We start from the raw sequence: 18,503 nt of genomic DNA, 5'->3' as shown, positions 1-18,503 counted from the left end.
ACCGCCCAGCCATCATTCTGCTATAAGCCGAGCGGGAAGTGGTTAGTAATTATGCTACCAAAATTAGTGTGTGCTGTAAATTGCCTCCAGCATTACTCTTGTTTCTTCTTACTGGAGGCTGCAATTTTCTGGAAACCCAGAGCCCCTGAACAGCAATAAATCTTTGAGCTGTCTGTGCCTAAAAATAGAGAGCAACTGAGCATGTGCAGAGCAAAAAATGAAACCACGTATTACTGAATTTTAAACAGTATAAACACTTCTTTTTAAATGTTTTACATAGCTACACCTGCAAAAGTGTCGAGCCTGAAGGGATCCAGCGGGAATTTCATTTTCTGACTACAGTTCCACGTTAAATAACAAAATATGGGCACATCTTACCGTAAATTTCCGCGTGCCAAAACGTCTCTCTAATGTTCTAAAATTATATATAAGTAAACTGCTACAAAATGTATCCTTCAGATCCAGACATATAATTCTTCCAAAGAATAGTCTCCATATCTAAAACAAGAAAAGTACACAATGAGTATACAAATGCTGATATTACAGAGGAATGTAAAAAAAAGTCTATAAATGTCAAAAGAAGTAAAAAATGATGCGACAGAAAGTGAGCATTTACTTATAAGGAAATAGAAAATACATGACTTTGTCTTGAAGTGTAAAGGTGTATTAAACCCTCAATTTTTAAAGAACTTAAAGTGGAGCTCCACCCAAAAGGGGAAGCTCCCCTTGTCTGCCCCCCCCTCCACTGCCACATTTGGCACCTTGCCGTGATGAGCTGAGCCTGGAAGTTTGGTCCCCCTTCCTTTCCCCGCAGTCTTCTGAGACACTTCACAGGTCCCAGAAGACTATGGCCCATTCACAAAGCACATTGCACTTAGTGCATGCGCAGTAGGAAAAGCCGTAAGACTTTACTGCCAGTTTCCCTTAGTCAGGATGGCGGCGCGTTTTTTTACTGTCATCTACTGTATCTCACAAAAGTACACCCCTCACATTTGTGTAAATATTTTATTATAACTTTTCATGTGACAACACTGAAGAAATGACACTTTGTTACAATGTAAAGTAGTGAGTGTACTGCTTGTATAACAGTGTAAATTTGCGGTGCCCTCAAAATAACTCAACACACAGCCATTAATGTCTAAACTGCTGGCAACAAAAGTGAGCACACCCCTAAGTGAAAATGTCCAAATTGGGCCCAATTAGCCATTTTTCCTCCCCGATGTCATGTGCCTTGTTAGTGTTACAAGGTCTCAGGTGTGAATGGGGAGCAGGTGTGTTAAATTTGGTGTTATTGCTCTCACTCTCTCGTACTGGTCACTGGAAGTTCAACGCGGCACCTCATGACAAAGAACTCTCTGAGGATCTGAAAAAAAGAATTGTTGCTCTACATAAAGATGGCCTAGGCTATAAAAAGATTGCCAAGACCCTGAAACTGAGCTGCAGCACAGTGGCCAAGACCATACAGCGGTTTAACAGGACAGGTTCCACTCAGAACAGGCCTCGCCATGGTCAACCAAAGAAGTGGAGTGCACGTGCTCAGCATCATATCCAGAGGTTGTCTTTGGGAAATAGACGTATGAGTGCTGCCAGCATTGCTGCAGAGGTTGAAGAGGTGGGGGGGGGTTCAGCCTGTCAGTGCTCAGACCATATGCCGTACACTGAATCAAATTGGTCTGCATGGCTGTCATCCCAGAAGGAAGCCTCTTCTAAAGATGATGCACAAGAAAGCCTGCTAACAATTTGCTGAAGACAAGCAGTCTAAGGACATAGATTACTGGAACCATGTCCTGTGGTCTGATGAGGCCAAAGATAAACTTATTTGGTTCAGTTGGTGTCAAGCGTTTGTGGCCGCAACCAGCTGAGGAGTACAAAGACAAGTGTGTCTTGCCTACAGTCAAGCATGGTGGTGGCAGTGCCATGGTGCATGAGTGTTGCCGGCACTGGGGAGCTACAGTTCATTGAGGGAACCATGAATACCAACATGTACTATGACATACTGAAGCATAGCATGATCCCCTCCCTTCGGAGACTGGGCCGCAGGGCAGTATTCCAACATGATAACAACCCCAAACACACCCCCAAGATGACCACTGCCTTGCTAAGGAAGCTGAGGGTAAAGTTGATGGACTGGCCAAGCATGTCTCCAGACCTAAATCCAATTACAAATAAAAGAAACATTGCTTGTGATTAAAGTCCATCTTTGGGCATTTCCCATCCCTCTAGCTCCACCCCCATCACTCGTTAGTTGTCCTTTACCTTTGGAGGCTACTTTAAGTCAACTGTTTATGTCCCTTTCTAGTGCCACTTGCAGAAGCAATGATCGGTCGATCCAGCGTTGCAGTAACCAAGTCACATTCTCTTGATGTCATCAGCAGTGCTAAAAAAAAATACCCTGCTGCTGGGCAGGTGACAGCAAGTGACCTCGAGGGCCAGGCTGTGACTTGCCACACAGCAGCCACTGCAAAAGTTTTCCCTTTTTCTTGGGCCCCTTTCACACCAGCAGACCCATCGGGTCTGCCTGTCCGTTTTTCAGGCGGATCTGATCAGGCCACCCACTGCCCTTTATGGGGCGGCAGGTGTCAGCGGACATGTATCTGCTGACACCTGCCGGGCATCTGACAAAATTCGCTGAAAACAGACGTATGGCAATACAGCAAGACCAGTGGGTCAGATCAGATGACAATCGGATGTAAACGGACATGCAGTCCATTTCCATCCGACCGCCCCATAGAGGAGAGTGGGCTGTGTCCATTCTGCATAGCGGAGTGGACACTGACCTGTCATCCGCCTGCTCAATGGGGAGCAGTGCTGAGATCCCCCACTGAGCAGGCTGATTCTGCTCAAACAGATCTGCCCCATGTAAAAGGGGCCCAAGGCCAATGAGAAGCATAATCTCCATTCATAACTTTGGAAAGACAATCTATTATGTGTGGAGGGCCACTCCGTAAGAAAGACTTGGGGGGGGGGTATGTGCAAAGGAGACCAAAAGGTCTGCCGATTACATGTGAAGATATATAAATGTTCATATGTGATATTCCATGTTTACCTGGCTTAATTCATTCCCAAGCACCAGCTCTCATCAATCCAAAACTGAATTTGGAGCCTATGGAACTAGGAAGAAGGGCCTGCAGTGTACCCTGCATCATTTTCTACTGGTGTAGGCTGCAATGCAGAGCTACGTGTATTTTACCATGAGCACTCAGCAAGCTCTTGGGTATGTGGGCACTGTTGTGGACATACATATATGCAGAGACAGGGGAGCAAACAACTCATCTGTTATTCCTAGGACACACAAGCTCACAGACTAAGTTTACAAAGCAGCAAAACATACATACAGTGAACAGAGAAAAAAAATAACCCCTTTTGTTACTTTGCAGCCTGCAATGAAGACAGACACAGATTTTGTTTTTATCCAGCTGTATTTGCTCAGTTTAACTTATAACATCCAAGTGAAAGATATAACATCAACATGGCATTTGCAGTGGGTAAATATTGCAAGGTTAGCAGAGAAATATCCCAACAGAATAAAGGCTGTAATTAAAGGGGTTGTAAACCCTCATGTTTTTTCACCTTAATGCATTCTATGCATTAAGGTGAAAACCCTTCTGTCACTCAGCAGCCCCATCGAGCTGCCGTTATACTTACCTGAGCCCTGCGTTTCCCACGACAGGAGCGAGCACACGAGCTCCGGTCGGTGTCTCATGTCCCGATTGGATAAATTGATAGCAGCGCAGCCATTGGCTCTCGCTGCTGTCAATGAAATCCAAAGATGCGGGCACTCAAGAAGAGAAGGAGGAGCCAGGAGCGCCGCTGAGGGACCCCAGAAGAGGAGGATTGGGGCCACTCTGTGCAAAACCAACTGCACAGAGGAGGTAAGTATAACATGTTTGTTTTTTGTTTTGTTTTTTCAAACCCTGAACCTTTACAACCCCTTTAAATTGACAGGTAAATAGACAAACATAATCACATCCTTAAAGTGGTAATAAACCCTCCCCCCCCCCAAAAAAAAACATTTTTTATAAATTACAGCTCATCAATTCTTAGATGTGGTGGCTGCATCCATTTTTTAGTCTTTTTTCTTTATTTTCACCTGGTGGATCCAGCCAATTGTTTTTTGTTTTATTTCTCAACTTACTTTACCAGAGCAAGCTGAGCAGACAAAAAAAAAAACACGGGGTGCTTACAATAGTCAGCTTGTTTTCATTTGGGTAAACTCTTTATCTTCAAAAAGGAAAAAAATATATGTTTGCTATAACTGTTTATTAGCTGGAGTTCACTTTCAATTTGTGAGTCAAATCCATCTAAATCTGCTAACACTACCCTCTCCCTGGATTGACAATGCTGCTGTTCAGTGGTGTCTGCTGTACTATTTCGTCCAGAATGCAGACATCTTAAGACAGGAACTGTGTTACTGGCTGGTAACACATCTAAGGGTTGGCAAGTTGCAATATATTACATTTTGGCTTTTGAGTTTATGACCGCTTTATTAAAAGTGATTGTAAAGGCTCATTTTTTGTTTTTTTAAAATAACAAACATGTTATACTTACCTCCTCTGTGCAATTGGTTTTGCACAGAGCAGCCCAGATACTCCTCTTCTCGGGTCCCTCTTCACTGCTCCTAGCCCCTCCCTCCTTTGAGTGCCCCTTAGCTAGCAGCTTGCTACAGGGGGTACCCAGGCTGAGTCAGAGCTCCGTGTATCCATTCAGACATGAAGCCCCGACCTGGCTCTGCCCCCTCTCTCCCCTGATTGGCTGACTGACTTTGATTGACAGCAACGGGAGCCAATGGAATGCATTAAGATAAAAAACCTTCTGCCTTTACAACTCCTTTAGGAATATTTATTTCAGCTGTTAAACATGGATGAAAGAATAAAAATTAAAATAATAGTCAAACTAAATACACATTAATTCTCATAGTAAAAAGTATTAGGTTAGAATTAAAGCATAAGGCTTAAAGACAACGAGGAACACATGTCTAAGTCATGTCCAAGTCAGACTTACATGAAAACTTTCTTTTATTGCTTGCACATCATATACAAAGAGTGCTTGCTGCTGCTGAAACAGGAGGGCAAGTATAACAGAGAGAGCACCAGGGATGAGTAGAAGGCCTTTAGATAGTGGAGCTTTATCTAGAGAAAAAAATAAAAATGTTAAATGCTACCATAAATAACACCAATGTGCCACTGCCAACTACTTGAATTCAAGTTCCTCACAGAACCCATAGATCCCAGCAATATCACCAACAAGGAAGGAATTATTTTATGACTGAGAAATCACTTATCAGAAGACACCAGCACTGCGCATGCACAAGCCAGTGCTTACAGAATCAGTAGCACTGCCCCCAGGCTCCACCGTCTGTATTACGAAAAAAAAAAAAAAAAAAAAAAACACAAATACCTTGTCTGATGGAGCTCAGTCAGGATGTACATATAGAGGGGATGTACATATAGAGGGGATAGGACGACATTCCCCAGGCGCTCTGAGGGAAGCTGACGTCCACCCTACCACTGGAAACAGTGAACCTGCAGCCTCATACCCGGAACTTTGTACACCCAGGTACTTTACCCAGCACTTTTTGTTGTGTCACTTTCGCCCTAGTGTATGCATACAATCCCCTGGTTTTCATGGCATGCCTGTTTACTCTGTTTCCCAGGCGGTGAATGTTTAACCTGCCAGTATTGGATGCCTGTATAGTCCTTGTGAAAGTGTACACGATTCTGATTGAATTTCTCTATCCTGGACCAGCTAATTAAGGTATTTTGGGCCCTGTTAGTTCCATTTCCTTATATTTATTTCCATGGCTAGGCTTTTAGCATCTACAAAAAAACACCCACCAAGACAGTGGCAAAAGTTACCCCACACATGGTGTCATTTTAGGGAGGCAGAACAAGTGATAAAGCAAGTGATTGTGAGGACAGGGGTGGACAAATCCACCTCAATCCAACCCCATAGAAGGACATAAGATAAAAGATACGGTCCTGATAGTGACGAGCAATAGAAGGAGAGGAAAAAAAAAATAGAGCACATCATGGCACCAGAAGCACATGCAGAGATGGTCATAAATAACAAAATAATTCAAATTATTTCAAAAAAATAAAATACATAAAACCATGAAAAAAAACTTTAAAAAGCATTGTGAACATGGATGTCAAACAAGCGGAAACATTTACAGCAATATCCCAATGTAGAGTATTTTGGCCCAAACAATTATGTGTCATTTTAACAGATAAAGGAGACAAGAGGTAAAAAAGCCCAGTGGGATAAACTCAACCTTACTTAAATATGCATTGCACAAATTAAACAGTGTGAATGGCTAAGTAGTGCACCACATTCCAAGAAAATAGATCTCCAAAGACCATTTATTGTACAAAACAATAAAAATTCACTCTATTGTGCAATATATAGATCCAACCAAACATGCATGAAGAAACTTTCTGCATATAACCTGCCAACACCCAAAACATAGTAACAGCTGGAGGGCCAATGTTTGCCCATCCCTGCTATAAGATATGCTTCAGATAAGTGCATTCTTGTAACTATCAGCATTGCAATGCCTCATGGACAATGATTACAATGATTTCCACATCCAGGAACAGGATTCTTGTGCAGCTTGAGCTTGTAGTAAATTTCAGTTGGAATAGGATTTTACTCAGAGAACTCATACAAACCTTGAGATGTCCCCATCCAAATGGCAAGGATGTCATCTATGTATACAGGCCACATTAGATTGTAAGAAAACTTTAAAAATCCATGCTTGTGGTGAAATAACCATTCAGCTGAACACTATACCCCGTAAACAAATACAAACCAATCAGTGCAGAGCATTTACATTCATCAATACCCTACAGGCATCAATGGTGACAAATATATTAAACTAATACAGAATAATGAACTTGTGACTACAATCATTATCAACCATGACCAATAAAAGCTTCATAAGGTGAAATGGTGATTAACCACTTAAGGACCAGCCTCGTTTTGGATTTTAGGTGTTTACATGTTTAAAACATTTTTTTTTGCTAGAAAATTACTTAGAACCCCCAAACATTATGTATGGTTTTCCTTCTAACACCCTAGAGAATAAAATGGTGGTTGTTGCAATACTTTTTTTTGCACTGTATTTGCGCAGCGGTCTTAAAAGCGCACTTTTTTTGGAAAAAAATCACTTTTTTGAATAAAAAAAATAAAACAGTAAAAGTTAGCCCAATTTTTTTTTATATTGTTGAAATATAATGTTACGCCAAGTAAATTGATACCCAACATGTCACGCTTCAAAATTGCGCCCGCTCGTGGAATGGCGTCAAACTTTTACCCTCAAAAATCTCCATAGGCGACGTTTAAAAAAATTCTACAGGTTGCATATTTTGCGGTACAGAGGAGGTCTAGGGCTAGAATTATTGCTCTCGCTCTACCGGTCGCAGCGATACCTCACATGTGTGGTTTGACCACCGTTTTCATATGCGAGCGCTACTCACATATGCGTTCGCTTCTGCACGCGAGCTCGTCGGGACGGGGGGGGGGGGTTTAAAAAAAAAAATGTAAACATGTAAACATCCCTTGTAATAGAAAAAAGCATGACAGGACCTCTTGAATATGAGATCTGGGGTCAAAAAGACCTCAGATCTCATATTTACACTAAAATGCAATAAAAAAAAAAAAAAAGTCATTTAAAAAAAATGACATTTGAAAAAATGTGCCTTTAAGAGGCGTGGACGAAAGTGACGTTTTGACGTCGCTTCTGCCCAGCAGTGTCATGGAGACGAGTGGGTGCCATCTTAGCCTCACTCGTCTCAAGGCACAGGACGGAGACAGATGAGATCGCCTCCGCCACTACCGACGGCTCCGGTAAGCAGCGGAGGGCACCGGATCGCGGCGGGAGGGGGGGGCCCTCTCCCGCCACTGATAAAAGTGATCTTGTGGCGAATCCGCCACAGGGACCACTTTTATCTGAAAGCCGACCGCCGCACGAAAACGGCGATACCGGGGTTATGGCAGCTAGCTGCTGCCATAACAACTATATACCCCTTCAAAGTTTGGACGTACATCGTCGTGCGGCGGTCGGCAGGTGGTTAAAAATAAAATCGAAAAAAAAAGTGTCCTTAAGTTATCCAAAAAGCAGGAAGAAAGATGACTGATATGAGCACAAAAAAAAAAAACAAAAAAAAAAAAACACAGTCCCACAAGCTGTGAAGGAAGTAGAAGAACTCCTAAGATAGTCAAGGTGACACCATCCACTCTAATGCAAGGCTTACCAGAATGCCTGTGACCCCCTAATAAGAGTGATCGGTAAAAGCTCATTAAGTTGGAAGGACTGGGATCATGGAAGTGGACAATCTTCATATAAAGCCCAGAAGTGTATTAGAACCATTAAAATACAACTTCTTTGGTAATTAACAAAGACTCCTCATTTATCCAACTCAGGCAAATTAAGTCAGGGTAAGCAGTAGGATGCATAAAATAAAAAAAGATACTCCACATAGCACAATACTGCAAAGCTTTAAGTTTTAATAAAAAAGGGTTGCACTTACGTCACATCAAACAACAAAAACATGTCTCAGGAACGCCGAAAAGAGGTCTTACTCCAGTAACAAAGATGGGCGACGGCCGGTTGCACTTGTATGGTAGAAGTTGCGTTCAAATCGTTCTAATACACTTCTGGGCTTTATATGAAGATTGTCCCCTTTAATGATGCCAGTCTTTCCAATTTAATGAGCGTTTACTGACCACATTAAAAAATGGTATGGGCACACAGAAAACAGAATCCCCACTCCCCTTCAGCACAGGTTACAAACAACATATTACCAACAGTTGACGATGTCAAAAGGGGGCAGTACAACTTAGTGATGATACCAGGTGGCACCGCCCCTTAGTTGCCTAACCACTTCAATACTGAGCACTTTCCCCCCTTCCTGCCCAGGCCAATTTTCAGCTTTCAGCGCTGTCACACCTTGAATGACAATTGCGCGGTAATGCAACACTGAATCATATGCCATTTTTATCATTTTTTCCACACAAATAGAGCTTTCTTTTGGTGGTATTTGATCACCTCTGCATTTTTTATTTTTTGCGCTATAAACAAAAAAAGACCGACAATTTTGAAAAAAAAGCAATATTTTTTAGGCCGATAAGTATTCTGCATATTTTTGGTAAAATAAAAAAAAAAAAAAAAATTGCAAAAAGCGTATATTGATTCGTTTGCGCAAAAGTTATAGCACCTACAAAATAGGTTATTGATTTATGGCATTTTTATTATTTTTTTTTTTAATAGTAATGGCGGCGATCTGCATTTTTTTTTTTTTTTTTTTTTTTTAATCGGGATTGCGACATTGCAGCGGACAGATTGGACACTTGACACTTTTTTGGGACCACTGACATTTATACAGCGATCTGTGCTTTAAATAGCCACTTTTACTGTATACATGTCACTGACAGAGAAGGGGTTAACACTAGGGGGCGATCAAGGGGTTAAATTTGTTCCCTCACTGTGTGTTCTAACTGTGGGGGTATGGGACTGACTGGGGGAGGAGACCGATCAGTGTTCCTATATATTAGGAACACACGATCTGTCTCCTCTCCCCTGACAGGACATGGATTTGTGCGTTTACACACACAGATCCACGTTCCTGCTCTGTCAGGAACGATCGCGGGTGCCCGATGGACATCGTGCCCGCAGGGCACGTGCATTGGCTCCTCAGTGACGTGATTGGTGGGCGGGCGCGTGCACTCCCTATACCGGCGGGAAGCAGAGGATGTCATATGACGCTCTCCCGGGATGAAGGAACCCATCTGCGGACGTCATTTGACAATACGCCAGGGATGAAGTGGTTAAGAGCTGTCAGATGGCAGGAGCCTTCATTGGGACTGGAGGGGGATTTTCTTTTTTCGGATCGGCGAGAGGCAGCGGCCATCGTGATTGAAGATGGATCTACACCAGAGGACATTTTTTTTTTTTTTCTCCATAAAGGACTTGTCAAAAACCTGTGTTGTGTTTTTACTTATTTGTTAGGTGAACGAGTAGGGGTACTATGTTCCCCTACTCATTCACATGGGGGGGGCAAGATCTGGAGGCCCCCTTGTTAAAGGGGTCTTCCAAATTCCGATAAACCCACTCCAGCAGACTCCCACAACCACCAGCCAGGGTTGTGAGGAAGAGGCCCTTGTCCACCTGGACAAGGTGCTTTGGAGAGGGAAATTTGGGAAAATTTTCCCTATTTTGTCTATTGTGCCAGCATCAGAAAGAACAGGAAAAGGATATCATTAGGGATAAAGGATTATATACAGTGGGGACGGAAAGTATTCAGACCCCCTTAAAATTTTTCACTCTGTTATATTGCACCATCTGCTAAAATCATTTAAGTTCATTTTTTTTCCTCATCAATGTACACACAGCACCCCATATTGACAGAAAAATACAGAATTGTTGACATTTTTGCAGATTTATTAAAAAAGGAAAACTGAAATATCACATGGTCCGAAGTATTCAGACGACCCAGACCCAGACGAGCGAGTGCCCCCCCCCCCCCTCCTGAACCGTACCAGGCCGCATGCCCTCAACATGGGGGGTGGGTGCTTTGGGGGGCTTATCAGAATCCAGGAGCCCCCTATAATAAGAGGGCCCCCAGATACCGGCCCCCCACCCTATGTGAATGAGTATGGGGTACATGGTACCCCTACCCATTTACCTAGGGAAAAAGTGTCAATAATAAAACACACTACACAGGTTTTTAAAATAATTTATTAAACAGCTTCGGGGGGGGGTCTTCCTCCGGCTTCGGGGGTCTTCCTCCGGCTTCGGGGGTCTTCCTCCGTTTCCTCTTCTCCCGGCGTCCGGTTGGTTCTTCTCCGCTCTCTCTGGCCTCTTCTCCCGGTGTTCCAGTTCTTCTGCCGGCTCCTCCGCTGTCTTCATGCCGCTCTTTTGCCAGAGGAGGTCCGGACTTCTGGGCTTCTTGTCTTCTTCCCTCTTCTCTTCTCCAGATGTTGACACGACGCTCTCTCCGGCTGGACTGCTCTCTGAGCGCTCCGGGGTGTGGTGTGGACTTTAGGGGGGACCCGACGCCGTTTTTTCGGCGTAGGGGGTTCCCTTTAAAATCCATACCAGACCTATGGGCCTGGTATGCCCCGCGCTCGCCACAATAGGAAAATTTGTTTTTCCTATTGCAGCGAGCGCAAGATGCAATACCCTGCCTTTGCATCGTATCTGGTTCGTCGGAGCAGCATACAGACGAGCGGGCCTTCCATCGGAGCAGCATACAGATGAACGGACTTTCCGTCAGAAACTGAGTCCGACGGAAAGATTTAAAACATGTAGTAAATCTAGGTCCGGCGGACTTTTGGGGAAAAAAAGTCCGCCGAAGCCTACAGACGATCGGATTGTCCAAGTATGCCGGAAAGTCCGCTCGTGTGTACACGGCATTATACTTAGTGAATATTCAGCTTATGGGTTTACTAATAGGTAAAAGAAGGAAAAAGTTATTACATTTGCTCATTTTTAGTCAAATGTTTGTTTGCCAAAATAAAACACACAACAGTATGTGCTTATTTTTATTAAAAAGGTGTGTCACAACATATATTTTACAAATGTGTGCGACATGAGCCAACAAACCTATTTTAGAATGCGGTTCCTCTAGTTTCTAGTTTGCTCTAAGCCTTTTTTGGTAGTTTTCTTCAACCTTAGTTCACTGTGGTTGTGATGACTGCAATTTACATACACAGGAATAAGCTGCCTGAAATGTTTAATAAACAAGTTAATTCTTTCGAACTTGTTTAAGTTTTTTCAGTGTCCTGTTGAAGTTAGTTTTTATTCAGTAAAATTTCATTTCTAATTCAGTTTCTTTTGTGGGTTTTTAATAGGGTTATATTTATTCTACAAACCAGGGTGTTTCAATATGCTCTCCCCTACTGCCTTCTGTAGTTCATCACAGGTTGATGAGGCCAATACAAGCTTTAGCCCTGGTTCACACCAGTGCAGCTTTGAAATGACGCTATTTCAGCACAATTTCAAAGCCGCACATCAGTGCGATTTGCATGGCAGATTTCATTGCGGCTTGTGACTTCATATAACAGACGTCTATGCAAGTCACAATGCAATCATTACAAAGTAGTGCAGGAACCTTTCACATAATCACTGCGATATGAATGGCTTCATTGCAGGTAATAGGATGAGACTTGTCATGTGATTTGGAACTGTCAAATCGCATAAGTCACACCAGTGTGAACAGGGTCTTAAGGTTAGTGAGAAATGTCTCATTGCACAGTAACTGCTGGTTGAAGACCTTATCGAAGGGACAGGGAAATTAAGCAGTTATATACATTTTTTTAGTCCCAAGAATTTCCCAGATACATGAGCGCTGGCTTTCCATTTGGAAAAACGAAACTGCTTTACACCCTGTTATACTGCATAGTTGAGTCGCTTAGCCTTGTTTCCACATCCCAAAAACACAGGAACTGGGGTGAAGAAAAATGGCAGCAGGTGCTCTGGACTAAGGAGTCAAAATTTGAAATATTTGGCTGTAGCAAAAGGCAGTTTGTGCACAAGGGCTGGAGAATAGTACAATAATGAGTGTCTGTAGGCAATAGCGAAGTATGGTGGAGGTTCCTTGCAAGTTTGGGGCTAAATTTCTGTATGAATAGTACAATAGTGTGGAACTAGTCTACATTCTTTCTCAGAATAACTTGCATTTTACCACTCATGTATTTGTCTATTTGGGGAAGATATTCAAATTTATCATATTCATAGGTGTTGTGTTGCAGGTAGAGCACAGTATATCCCTTGAGTAGTCATTAAGGAATGCGAGAAGATACCTTTACTTTCCTGCTGCTGTTTTTTACTAACAGCAGCAGGGGGTGGGGGGAGTGGAGACAGCTCACACAGACTCCAGAGCTGACAGGCAGGAAGGGGAGGGGGGAGGGGAGAGCTGCGGATGACAGAGGCACGTAAACTGACCATGGTGTCAGGGCTCACCATGATACACTGTGGTCAGTTTACAGGGGGAGGGCAGAACCAGGCAGGATCAGTCAGGTTTTTTACAGCTTTCTGGAGGGGCGGGTTAGACAGTACGAGCACTGTGCTGTTTAATCTGCTATTTTTTTTTTTTTTTTAGGGTTACAAACACTTAACTTGTCTCAAGTGTCTCATAGCAGTCTTGAAACTGTTTAGAAAGTTGTCAATAGAGAATACCTGTTACTGAATCTCAAATTACCAACTACATTAGAAATCATGTTCAGCATCAGATTTGAAACAAAATGAAACCAACGTTTCAAATTAGTCTTCTTCAAAAGACCATGAAAAAAGATTACTCTTTGAGTAAGACATTAAAACAGTACCTCTAAGTGCTAGGCCACCATGACATTTCACTTTTGACCACTAACAAATGCATATATTTCTGTTGCAAACCCAGGGCTAATAATTGAAAGTGTCCACACAGGAAGCGAAATGGTTAGCCCTTCCTCCAATACGCTACTTTGAAATGAAGAGAATCTGATTATCGATACCAGTTTAACTCAGCATTATTATCAAAAGACAAAAGATAATTTTCCATACTATTCCAGCAGACTTTAATAAAATGTATCATCTTGTGACTATACTCTGTTAAAATTGCTTTACATTGCTTTTCAGAATGTTTCCAAATACCCTGCTGTATTTATTAGCGTGATCCCACTGTTAAGCTGGTAGTTAGGGCACCGGGGTATTGGAGATAAATAAGGACAAATTTTTAAGGTGTATGATTTGAATTTACTATTTTGTACTCTAAGGCTCCATTAATACCTGTGCACTTTGTAAACGTGAGCAAAAAAAAAAAAAAAAAAAAAAATCGCACATTTTTACACATGTTTATGGAAGGTGTTAAAAAAAAAAAGGGTCCTGTTTGCAGCGCCATTTATTGTTAATTGATAGGTAAGTTTGTGTTGGACATTAAAGTGGATGTAAACCCTTTCCTATACCCAGTGAAGTGAACAGCCTTGGATGATACACAGAGATTAAACAAAATCACCATACATAAGTTTTACATGTACAGTTGTGCTCATAAGTTTACATACCCTGGCAGAATTTATGACTTCTTGGCCATTTTTCAGAGAATATGAATGATAATACAAAAACTTTTCTTTCACTCATGGTTGGTGTTTGGCTGAAGCCATTTATTATCAATCAACTGTGTTTATTCTTTTTAAATCATAATAGCAACAGAAACTACCCAAATGACCCTGATCAAAAGTTTACATACCCCAGTTCTTAATACCGTGTATTGCCCCCTTTAACATCAATGACAGCTTGAAGTCTTTTGTGGTATTTGTGGACGAGGCGCCTTATCTTCTCAGATGGTAAAGCTGCCCATTCCTCTTGGCAAAAAGCCTCCAGTTCCTGTAAATTCTTGGGCTGTCTTGCACGAACTGCACGTTTGAGATCTCCCCAGAGTGGCTCAATGATATTGAGGTCAGGAGACTGAGATGGCCACTCCAAAACCTTCAATTTATTCTGCTGTAGCCAATGACAGGTCAACTTGACCTTGTGTTTTGGATCATTGTCATGTTGGAATGTCCAAGTATGTCCCATGCACAGCTTCCTGGCTGATGAATACGAATGTTCCTCCAGTATTTTTTGATAACATACTGCATTCATCTTGCCATCGATTTTGACCAAATTTCCTGTGCCTTTGTAGCCCACACATCCCCAAAACATTGGCGATCTACCTCCGCGTTTCACAGTTAGAATGATGTACTTTTCATCATAGGCCTTGTTGACTCCTCTCCAAATTTAGCGTTTATGGTTGTGGCCAAAAAGCCCAATTGTGGTCTCATCACTCCAAATGACTTCATGTCAGAAGGTTTGAGGCTTGTCCCTGTGCTGTTTGGCATATTGTAAGCGGGATACTTGATGGCATTTGTGTATTAATGGCTTTCTTTTGGCGACTCAACCATGCAATCCATCTTTCTTCAAGTGCCTCCTTATTGTGCATCTTGGAACAGCCACACCACATGTTTTCAGAGAGTCCTGTATTTCACTTGAAGTTGTGGGTTTTTCTTTGCATCCCGAATAATTTTCCTGGCAGTTGTGGCTGAAAATGTAGTTGGTCTACCGGACCGTGGTTTGGTTTCAACAGAATCCCTCATTTTTCACTTCTAGATTAGAGTTTGAACACTGCTGATTGGCATTCTCAATTCCTTGGATATCGTTTTATATCCCTCTCCTGTTTTATACAGTTCAACTACCTTTTCCCGCAGATCCTTTGACAATTCTTTTGCTGTCTCCATGACTCAGAATCCAGAAATGTCAGTGCAGTACTGGATGAAAGATGCAAGGGTCTGTCAGGAGTCCAGAATCTCATTTACCTTTTATACACACACACACACACACACACTAATTACAAGCAAACAAATCACAGGTGAGGATGATTACCTTTAATAGCCATTCAAATCCCTTTGTGTCAACTTGTGTGCATGTTTTCAGGCCAAAATCACTAGGGTATGTAAACTTTTGATCAGGGTCATTTGGGTAGTTTCTGTTAAAGGAGTAAACACAGTTGATTCATAATAAATGGCATGCAGCATGTAATTTTTTTTTTTTGGGGGGGGGGGGGGGGGGGGGGGGTTGGAGTACCCAGTTTCGATAGGTACCCTGCTCCCACTTCCACTCGACTGCCTAGGCGACTCCACCTCTCTTCCTCCCTCCCTGCAATGGCCTGGGACACGTCGCAGGTTCCAGAAGACTGCCTGGCCACTGAGAGGGCGCAGCGCGACTCACGTATGCACAGTGTGCACCAGGCTGTGAAGCAGCAAGCTGTCACAGCTGGGTGCCCACACTTGACAGCGCAGCAGAGAGGAGAGGAGGGAGGCTTCGGGCGACCGCATCGCTGGACCGTGGGACAGGCGAGTGTCGGTTTAAAAAAGTCAGCAGCTACACTTTTTGTAGCTGCTGACTTTTAATAAACTTCAAAACGAGTGGAAACCCACTTTAAGGGGTAGTGAACTTATAGAAACATGAAGTACTGGCAGAGGGGAGTCACATGAGACACAGGATGGAGAAGCAAAACTCTAGGACAGTGGTCATCAACCCTGTCCTCAGGGCCCACTAACAGGCCAGGTTTGCAGAATAACTGAAATACATCACAGGTGATATCATTTGCTGCTCAGTGATTGCAGTATTCTAGTCTACATCTCCCCAAGGTAATACAAAAAAACCTGGCCTGTTAGTGGGCCCTGAGGACAGGGTTGATGACCACTGGTCTAGGGTGCAGGCATCTGCTCCAAGAAACCTGTGTCTTTTACCATTTATTAGTGTACTGGGGTAGAATGCATCATAAAAAAACCTTTAAGCAATTGTCTAACATGGCTATTTTTTCCACATACATGTTACAATCTGCATTTTTTGCTAAAAACTATTTGAACCCCGAGCCAAATAATAACATTTTTTTAAAGCAGAGACCATAGAAAATAAAAATGGTGGTAGTTGAAATTTTTTATGTTGCACAAAATTTTCACAGCAATTTATCAAATGCATATTTTCAGTAAAAAATACATTGAATTTTAGTGCAAACACAATATTACACCCACTTTGATGGCAAAAAAGTTGGGGTTGCATCAAGTAAACAGATACCAAACATGCCAAGCCTTAAAATTGTGTGCGGTGTGAAAAAACGATGGTACTCAGAATTCTCCAAGCAACGCTTTAACCCTTTCACTGCCAGGTCCGTACGTCGTACAGACCCGACAACGGGTTTTTTTTTTTTTTTTTTTTTCACACATTCAGCCACCGCGATTGTGTCAATCTGACGAGCAGATAGAAGCATTCAGGCAGCTGCACTTCCATCCCTGGTAATGGCATGTCCATCCCTATAAATGTATCCTGGGCTCCACTTGCTAATCTGCAGGCCCGGGACCAACATAGCTGGTGCCGCCAGATAGAAGGGAGGGAGCAGAGCAGACACACGTCTGCTCTACCCCTCCTTGTTGCTGACCCAGAAAGCGATGGGTTTGACGTCACTTTTGGGTCTGCCCATCAGTGTTCCCGGCTAGCATGGCCAGGAAAGAATGTATTGCCATGCAATCTGCAGTGAATTACATTCAGTGAAACACAGGGGAGACAGCCAGGGTCTTTTAGACCCTGGCTGTCTCATTAAAGAGAATCTGTCACCAAAAAATCATCACATGGGGGGCTTTTTGTCCTATTTTTTAAAAAGTTTTAAATAGTAAAAAATTAAAAAAGTTACACCCAAGCACATAAGATCCCTGAAAAATTTTTGGAGACCCCCCACCCATGCATATAGGCACGTGTCGGGGGTGCCTATGCATGAAATCGGCGATTGCTAAATGCATGTTATATATCGTCACACATGCCAGAGTGAGAGCAATATTTCTTACACCAGTCGTGCTTTGTAATGCTAAACTGATGACCTATTGGGGGCTTTTAAAGTGTCGCCTATGGAAAATATAGGGCACTAAAGTTTGTCACGGGCACAGCCAAATTTAAAGTTTGACATGTTGGGTATCCATTTACTTGGTGCAAACTCATCTTTTAAATCTTACCAAATAATTGGGTAATTTATTGCGTTTGTGTACCCCAAAACCCAATTTTATATTGAAATTTTGAGGTAATATGTGACATAAAAAACTGGAACTACCGCTATTTTATTGTTCAGGGTATCTACTTTCAGAAAAAATATATTGTTTTGGGGATTTTATTTAATCATCAGACCTAAAATAAATTTTTTAAAGCGGAGTTCCACCTGAAAAAAAAAAATAAAGTCAGCAGCTACAAATACTGTAGCTGCTGACTTTTAAAATAAGGACACTTACCTGTGTCACTTACACTTACCTGTCCAGGGAGCCCACGATGTCCTCACCCAAAGCTGACCCGTCCCTCGGCTCCGGGTGGAGGCGCCGGCATCTTAAGTAAGGGAATCACGAAGTGAAGCCTTGCGTTTTCACAGCCTGGTTCCCTACTGCGCATGCGCAAGTTGTGCTGCGCGTTCTGAGTGGTCCCTGCTGTCTTCTGGGACCTGTGTGTCTCCCAGAAGACAGCAGGGGGAACAGAGGAGGGACCGGATATGGCGTAGATCGCTGTGGATACTGCAGCGATCTTTTGCCGGAAGTGGGAGCAAATATACCTGTATTAGACAGGAATCTGCTTCTCCCTCCCTCTTGAAAGGTGCCAAATGTGACACCGGAGGGGGGGGGGGGGGGGGGGTACAGCCGGACAGCAGAAGATCCATTTCTGAGTGGAATTCCACTTTAAGCATGTGTGCAAAAAAAAATTAAAACTGGCTCTGGCAGCAAAAGGGTTAAAAACCTTTACAGGTTTAGCGTTAACTGTGAATTATAGCCCTAAAATTATCGCTCTGACTCCGAGGGTGCTGCCGATATCTGCGGTGTAATTTATGTTTACATGCATTTACTTGTGGAGCGTGTACTGGGGGTGCTTTAAGTTTTTTTTTTTATTAGTTTTATTTACAGTATTTATACAATTTCTTTTTTTTTTTCTTCATTTACCTTTATTGTTATCACAAGGA

At 42.6% G+C, this 18,503-nt stretch overlaps 1 protein-coding gene across 1 annotated transcript in view; it reads right to left on the bottom strand.

Annotated features, from left to right (window-relative positions):
* Positions 1-18,503, bottom strand: part of UBAC2 (UBA domain containing 2) — a 292,792-nt gene that overhangs the window by 254,473 nt on the left and 19,816 nt on the right. The window contains exons 3-4 of the mRNA XM_073614426.1: positions 5,002-5,129; positions 379-498 (exon numbers count right to left, since the gene is read on the bottom strand). Of these exons, the coding sequence (XP_073470527.1) occupies positions 379-498; positions 5,002-5,129 (248 nt within the window). The remainder of the gene's footprint in view (positions 1-378; positions 499-5,001; positions 5,130-18,503) is intronic.

Source organism: Aquarana catesbeiana, linkage group LG02 (assembly GCF_042186555.1).
Source record: "Aquarana catesbeiana isolate 2022-GZ linkage group LG02, ASM4218655v1, whole genome shotgun sequence".
Classification (NCBI taxonomy): domain Eukaryota; kingdom Metazoa; phylum Chordata; class Amphibia; order Anura; family Ranidae; genus Aquarana; species Aquarana catesbeiana.
The sequence above is the reverse complement of the archived record's forward strand: the minus strand, read 5'-3'. Positions and strand labels throughout refer to the sequence as shown.